The sequence below is a fragment of the Limulus polyphemus genome, unplaced genomic scaffold (genome assembly GCF_000517525.1).
Source record: "Limulus polyphemus unplaced genomic scaffold, Limulus_polyphemus-2.1.2 Scaffold3619, whole genome shotgun sequence".
Lineage (NCBI taxonomy): Eukaryota > Metazoa > Arthropoda > Merostomata > Xiphosura > Limulidae > Limulus > Limulus polyphemus.
In genome coordinates, this window is record NW_013669229.1 from 26991 (window position 1) to 35687 (window position 8697).

At 33.7% G+C, this 8697-nt stretch overlaps 1 protein-coding gene across 1 annotated transcript; it reads right to left on the reverse strand.

The window, feature by feature from the left end:
- Positions 1–816: 816 nt before the first annotated feature.
- LOC106469698 lies at positions 817–7713 on the reverse strand. The gene is made up of 3 exons (XM_013930209.2): positions 6789–7713; positions 4187–4358; positions 817–2649 (listed from the first exon to the last, which is right to left on the reverse strand). The coding sequence occupies exons 1-3, from the start codon at positions 7464–7466 to the stop codon at positions 1577–1579; spliced, it is 1923 nt and encodes a 640-aa protein (XP_013785663.1). The 5' UTR covers positions 7467–7713; the 3' UTR covers positions 817–1576.
- Between the last annotated feature and the right edge of the window lie 984 nt (positions 7714–8697).

Consider the following 8697-nt stretch of genomic DNA (forward strand, 5'->3'; position numbering starts at 1 on the left):
TAAAGCATCTCACATAAATCTTCCATGAATAAATAAAGCATCTCACATAAATCTTCCATGGATAAAGCAACTCACATAAATCTTCCATGGATAAAGCATCTCACATAAATCTTCCATGAATAAAGCATCTCACATAAATCTTCCATGAATAAAGCATCTCACATAAATCTTCCGTGAATAAAAAATCTCACATAAATCTTCCGTGAATAAAAAATCTCACATAAATCTTCCATGAATAAATAAAGCATCTCATATAAATCTTCCATGGATAAAGCATCTCACATAAATCTTCTATGAATAAAAAATCTCGCATAAATCTTCCATGACAAAGTGTACTTAAAACTGATATTTTCACTAATAATTCAGAATACTGTTAATATCACAAACTGCTTGAATTTTATATATCAGTGTAAACTAGAAAGATTTTTCTTTCTTTTTCTTTTATCGGTGATTCTTTGGGAGATTTATCTGGTGCCATAGTAGCCGTCCCTTATACAGCAGTGAAAGACTAGAGGGAAGATACCAACTCTTTGGCTACTCTTTTACCAATGAATAGTAGGATTGACCGTAACATTATAACGCCCCCACGGCTGAAAGGGCGAGCAAGTTCGGCGACGGGGATTCGAACCAGCTACCGTAAATTGTGAATCAAGCACCCTAGTCATACCAGGCTATTAAAAAGATAAAAAAAAGGGCTGGATATCTAGCGGTCCTTAACTTTTTAATGGTTTAAATTTCAGTACATGGATTTTTTGTAAAGACAGCACCTGCTATATATATATATATATATACATACATTTACATATTTTTTATTACAAATTTGTTTTAGTTGAAGTCAGAAAATGAACATTGTTATGAAACAATTACTTATTGAGAACAGCTTAATTATTTTAGCCATGTAAGTCTGCTAATATGCAAAAAAAAAGTACTTGAACTATACCATAGTAGTTGTAATTATGTAATAATGGAAGTTATCTCGACATATATATGTTGTTTCCCTATAAATAATAACAATAAATACTATAATCGCCACTATCCTCCCTTTAACAGTCCGTTTCTATACGTTGAAAAATTCACAAAATAATATTTCCGTTGCGCATGTATCAATAATAACACGGCAATACAACACAAGTAGGATGGCGTTCATCGAAACAAGTCCACTTATTGGTTATCAGTGTTATTTCGTAATAACGTAGCTGTAATTACGCTAAAACCAGTTACTTTTCGTGCTCTTATTCATTGATGACGTTATCACGCTGCTATAAACAGCCAATGAAACGTGGTCAATTATTCAACAGTCAAGCATATATTTTCATCATATTCTTAACTATCTCCTACTAGAAACAGATTTGAATATTAAAATTTGAGTTATTTGGATTTCTGTGCAACAAGAACGTATTTATACAACGTATTATTCATGTAAAAGATGATCAAATGATGAGAAAATGTAGAGGGTATTAATCACAGCTCAATTAAAACAAATATAATTTACCAAACGATGAATGAGCAGTAATACAACATAGATAATGGAACACTCTTTAAAATAAAACTCACGAAATTAATATTTTCTTTGTTATCAAGATTTTTCTTCTTCAGTTTCATTAACAGCATTGTCGTTGATTCTATTTCTTAAAAACGTTTCTTCCGTTTCGTTGTCATTTTTTACAATTCTGCTGTTCTCGTGTGATATTGTTTCTTCTTCCAGTCCCGTGTTTTCCCTTCCTCTGCTGGATCGAAGTGTTGCCGTTTCCACGTTTTCTATCCCTCTGCTGTTGTTCATGGTTGTTTCTTCTTCCAGTTCCATGCTTTCCTTACCTCTGCTGGATCGAAGTGTTGCCGTTTCCACGTTTTCTATCTCTCTGCTGTTGTTCGTGGTTGTTTCTTCTCCCAGTTCCATGCTTTCCTTACCTCTGCTGGATCGAAGTGTTGCCGTTTCCACGTTTTCTATCCCTCTGCTGTTGTTCGTGGTTGTTTCTTCTTTCGGTTCCACCGTTTCTCTATTTCTGTTGTTAAGAAGGGGCCTTCTTTCCTCGGAATATTCGTCTTCTTTGCTAGTAGTTTCAGATTTACCTCCTTCTGGGTCTTCAAATAGTGAACTAATTTTTTTATCCTTCTTCACGAACTTGTGATAAAGTACATACACTGCAAATAACAGATAAAGAGGAGCTCCGGTCATTAAAAGTTGGGCAGCAAGGGGCACTACTGCAAGATCAGCAAACGGCTGAGGTAGGGAAAGCTGCAATAGAATAAAGGCAATACTAGCATTCTGGAGTGCCGTTTCGAAGGCTACCGCAATGACCTGAGGCCGACTAAGTCGAAAAATCCAGGAAAAGATGGCACCAAAGAAGAAACCTCCCCATGCAACAGCCATGCCGGCTACAACAACACGCCAATTAAACAACAAAATCACATAATAATAAGAATAAATTCCGGAAACTAACGAAATTGCAACGCAAATTAACGTAAAGGGTCGAATAATTTTACGCGAAAAGTCTGCCCATCTGGGTTTGAATCGCTGAATGAGTATACCAATTCCAATTGGAATGGTGAGACCTATCAAAGACGTAACAAGTTTTTCGAATGGAATACTCAGTTCTCCAAGTGGCAGCATCTGTGATCCCAGGGTTGACATCCACAACGGAATAAATCCTGAAAGGAAAGGTTAAAATATTAACCTGGTTTTTCATCTTTAGACTTTGATGTAATACATTGTTTTCTGATATTTCAACAACCGTACCTTTCTGACACTTAATAATCCAGTCGCAGATCAATTGACTTATTAACAACATTTTGCTTTCCTTTTACAACTTTATATAACTTAATTGCTTGATATTTTAAGTATACAGTAACAGTCGTTAGTTATCATAATAACAAATATACAGGCCTAACAAGTGTTAGTGTGTTGCGGGTAGATATATTTCTGCCCTGGGAGTTTTTGAATTTTTCTTTTCTGTTTCTTGAAGTTACGATTGTAAAAACTCTCTTTCCTATTCAAAAACTGTAACAACCCACAGTTATGAGAAAATTTACTTAAATAAGGATACAAAGGTCATCATCCTCTTTTGTAGCTCAAATGTTCAAATTTTACAAGTACTACAACATTTAATGTTGATTAACGTAACTCCATGTGGTTTGTTTGAAGTTGTGTAAGTGGATGCTCTAATAAAATATAATGTAGCCTCTGGAATCCTGAAACATTTGGAAAGGGGTGGTTATTATGGTTGACAAAAGCCTTGATATTTCGGCCATTTTAAATGGCGGAATATCTTTGAGTAGCACAGCTTTTCACAGGAAAGATACAGATATTACAAAACTTATACTTGAGGATTCATGTGTGATATATTATTACAGGGATTTAGTTTCTTAGTAATGAAATTCTCGAATGGTCCAGACTTAAACCTTATATAAATAGCAACAACTGTGCTTCAGATTCTCTGGCTTTTTACTTCAGAAACGTTTAAATAATAGTGCAGTATTAAAGTATGGTATTAGTTAATGACAGGAAATTTCAAACATGATTCCAGAAAAAAAATATTATTCGCAAAATGTGAACAAAGAAAATTGAACTGATTCCGATGAATATCCTATATAAGAATTCACTGGATATGTTTTATGTTTGATCAATCTCGAAAACTTTTGTTAAAAGTTTATATTATCAACGCATTTTCAAATGTCATGTGATTTGCGATTCTAAAGGTCTCATACCAATTATCAACGCATTTTCAAATGTTATGTGATTTGCGATTCTAAAGGTCTCATACCAATTATCAACGCATTTTCAAATGTCATGTGATTTGCGATTCTGAAGGTCTCATACCAATTATTCGTTAAAAAATGCTCACGCTGTGGCGTTGTCGTTAATTGGACAGTAGCAGGTTCGTCATGAGCATAAAGAAATGACTACGACTTACTTCATCAATTTAATCAAATGTAAATTATTTTTCCATACGTCCATCCAAAATATAGCATCAAACATAACATTCATAAACTAACTTAAACCTTAAAATGATTAAACAGATTATTCTTTTTTTTTAACAACATAAAGTCATATTGGAATAATCTGTTTACATATCTACGTAGTTATAACGGTTATATGCTACCTTAGCTGAATGAAATAATAATATTGTACAGACTTAGCGTTTTAGTATGCACATAACAAGTAATTTGATAGTTTCAACAAGCTTACCAAGTGCTGCTATGGTACTAATGAATGTCATGATAACGCTAAGACTAACGTCCCCATGAAATATTATGTTCCAAAAGTTGCTCATAGTACCTCCTGGTGAGCATCCAAGGGTAAAAAGGCCTAGTCTCCAGGTCAAGTCATTGAAGAGTAACAGACCAAATCCAAATGATGCCTATATTTGAATAGTCAATATTAGAATGTATAACTAACATTTTTTTAAAATATGCAACTAAACCTTAAACTTATCTTCATTTAAGCAATATTGTTAGAATTCAATGTTAAAAATACACGTGTCCAATAAGTGCCAGCTTAACTACGAATATTTGTGAAAACTACTACGGTTATAATGACAACTAGAAACTCGTTTTTTCTTGAATTAAGCGAGAACTAACTACTTCAGAGAGTTGGTACCTGTAAAATTGAACTCTGATCTTAACTGTTCCTCATGAACCCATTTTTTTGAAAAAAACACTCAAACTCGTAGCTTCAAACATCCGACATTTTTTATAAATTCATTATCATATTTCCAATATGTTAAGCTCAAATAACCTATATAAAATTTTGGAACTTTACAAAAACACTAAAACTTTTTTATTACTATGATCAACAAGTCTTCAAATATTCTATATGTTAGTTTGGAAGTTTTTAACGAGTGTTCTAATACTCTTCATGTTAAACAAATAGAGTTGTTTATATATTTGTTTAACTACAAGTAAAAGCTTGGAATGCTCTTTATGTTAGTTTGGTTAGTTTTAATGAGTTTTCAAACAGTCTTTTCGTTCGTTTGGAAGTTTTTCAAGAGTGTTCGGACAAGCTTCATGTTAGTTTGGAAATTTTTAATGAGTTTTTCAAATACTCTTTATATTAGTTTGGAAGTTTTAAAACTGATAAAGATTTTTTTTTGTATTTAAAGAGATAAAGAGTAAGTTCCATTTTAAATTACATAAAGAGAAAATGGATAAAATACTAATAACAGCAATTTAATATGTTCGGATTCTTATATCGAATGACCTGAAATAAACAAGAGCTCTTTGCTGCTTTCGTGTTGTACAAATGTTTTAAATTTGCAAAGGAATTATAAGATGAAAGCCACATACGAATGCAAATTATTTTTATCACATTCCTCTTATATATTTGTTTATGGACTAATTTCTCTATCTTTGCCACCTTTTTTTTTTTTTTTGCCCTTCTGATTTTAAGTATATAAAGGGTTAACTAAAAGGAATGTGAACAAAATTTTGAAATTCCAGCATGGTTTTCATTACTTTTGTAAAGTATACTGAGCTATTCGCCAACAAAGACTTTGTACACGCACAACACTGATATTCTTGTACTGCATACAAAATAACATTTCAGGTCGACTTTTGGCTGCCTTGAGTTCAATCTGTCTACCAACTTCTAGTTTTGAACAGATGACCTTCTGGACAGCGACTTGTGTCCGGAAAAAACAAACCGTCAATCTCAAACGCTGTTATTTCTGATTTCGAATTATTAGTGAATTAGTCAGATAGAATTTAATGACAAAAACAAAACACCTGATTTGTACCACAGTTTTGTTAAGTTTAATGTACAGAAATTCTTATGCATAAAGACAGCTATGTATAACTAAATCCAAGAATTGAAACAACACTATAACTACAAAATCATACAAACAGCTTCATGGCATTGTAGTTTTAATTGAAAGTAAGTTTGAGGTTATGTAAAATCGAAAAGCATATCCGCTTTGGACTACAGATAATATGGTAGAAACTTTAAAAGTTTTAAATCTCGTCTGGAAAAAAGAATTTACGGTTTATCAAGAAGAAACATCAACTTAATGTATTGATATTACTTATTTAATACGAAACTTGTGCAAAAGCAAAGATACATCAACATGTCACTATTCGGATTATGTATCATTCTGTTCTTAGACTCTCCGAATCAGAACACCCACTATGCAATCGTTCTGTCAAGATGCCTGAAATTATTCAAAGGTTTAATTTATCTCTGTATCCATAATAACAGTTTGGACTCAAACATTTCATCAGGAAAAAAGGTCCAAATTCCAAGAGGTCAACTTGCGCCTGTTATTTATTCAATAACAAGACCTTTAGACTTGTCTAGCCAGAGTCAGAAGAGTATGATAAGTTCATCAGTATAAATACCACAGCTAGAGGAGAGTATAAACTGCCTTCTTGTCAAACCTCGGTCAGCCTAGGCTACTTTAACATCATTACTTCAACCCAGATTGATTATTCGTATCAAAAAAATGACAGTCATAGAAATATAGATATATTCCCCTCAATGAATGCTACAGCGTCACAAATTATGAGTTTCTGCTTACATTTTCACTTCGGAAGAAATATATATAATTTAATACAATATAAAAATTGGCCCCCAGGTGGCTCAGTGGTAAGTCTGTAGGCTTACGACGCTAAAACTCGAGTTTCAGTACCCTTAGCGACCATATTACAAATACCCTATCGCGTAGCTTTGCGCTTAACAATAACCAAACCAGTATAAAAATTGAAATATACAAAATAGTCTCTAGTATATATATTATGACCGAAAGTATCACTACAAATTATGACGACAGTGCTACATAATTTTGTGCTTATCTTACCAATGGCATGAAAAAAAACTGACTAGCCAGTCCTATAAGCGGGGCTACCGGTTTTTTAAGAACGTCGATGATTAAAGATACATCAATGTGGCATCCCATATTGATGTTATTGATTACGACCAAAATTCCCAAGATTATAACGAAGAGAATTTGACTAGGTGACTCGGATCGAGACACAGTGACAAAGTATTGTCCATCCCACAATGTAACCACTGTTCCATCTGGTTCTGCAAATAAGCTAGTCTCGTTTTCATTAATACTCGTCGTTAGGCTTACAGTCCAGAGAAGAGTTGTAAAGCCCAAAAATTTTCCCTCAATGAATAAAGTTGAATTTTTTCCGTCAAAAATATCCGAGATGTTAAGTATTATTTTTTCACTTCCTGCAACTTTCACAACATTTTCATCTTCAGGAAGTATAGAAAATTCCAGACGTGCTTCAGAAAAGATGTCTTCATTGAATTCAGTCAATTGACATGACGATTTAGGTTCGATGGAAAATACCAGAGGCTTTATCTCTTGTTCCGAAAGTTCTAGTAGGTAGGGTGGAGAGAACTTGACCGTAAAGTTATCAGCCAAGCACAGTATGTCACAGACAGTCGCAGCTTTTGTGAAACATGAACTCAAACAAGTGGTGTAAAATGTAAGCTTTAGTATTGCTAAAAGTGCTGCAATCATCATGTTTGCTGTCGTAAAAACTTCCCTGACAAACTATTCAAAGTCACTGTACTCGTCAGGAAGGTAGTATTCAGGATAATATTTTGACTAAGAAAACAGTTAAAACAATGTAACAGTGTTATTGATAATGTAACTCTGTAACGAGATCTTCAACTCAAACTCCACAACGAAACATTCAAAATCCAGCTTAATTTAACACATAAATAATACACCTTAAAGCACTTGAACTAATGACAGTTTGTATCCAGTAGGCAATTAAACTTTGGTATACTGTTACAACAGCTACCCTGTTTTCGTAAGAGCTACGCAATCACCTCAGTGACAAGTATGTTACAGGACTGATAAATAGCTTCAAAGTCCTTTCCTGAAAACTTGCTATAACTCTTCAGATAGCACGCATGCGCTTAGAAAGTCCACTGAAAGCAAAATAATAATTTATTTTCGAAAGTAAAAATGCTTTAAATTTCTCCAGATGGTGCTTAGTTTTAAATTTAGTATTTTCGTTATTGAACTATTTTTCTAATCGTCTATTGTTTTTTTTCTTATTGTATTACATTTATCAATACATGTTTTATAGTCGTTTTCAAATTGATGTATTTATGATATATATATATATATATATGCAGAGGTCGGGTACATTATATTCAAACGATTTTGGAACCTTATCACATCGTTACAGTCCATGTCGTCACTTCCGGTCATACTCTAGCTGACGACTATGCATCTTGACAACATCCCTAGAATATAGTTTCTATTATAAAAGGCTCCATCATAACGATGTCATGTCCAAAGCCTACCATTCTTCCTTGCCTGTTTACAATAATCTATCTAATATACGAGGATGACGGTTTCCCAGCGTCTGTTTCTGCAGTTTGTTCGCACATAAATTTCATAAGTACTGCATCCGGCGACTTAGCCAGTATGTTTTCGTATATAATAGCATGAATACTCGTTTCTTTCTCCAGGTGCTTGAGGTATGATTAGATGTGTGACTGATCTTGGTGAACTCATACCCTTTTGTCCTTGTTCCCAGACAGAGATACTTATTTATTATGTTGCATACTGTTGCCTGAGGCACAAGTCCTTCGCCATTGACATATGTATTCGTGGATTTTCACCTGTCACAAGACGACGTCCTTTGCTCACACAGCAGAGTACAACTTATTACAGGTCTCTTTCTTGATGGACCTGGGTCCACAGTTTGATCCATTTTTCTTTCTGGAAAATATAAATT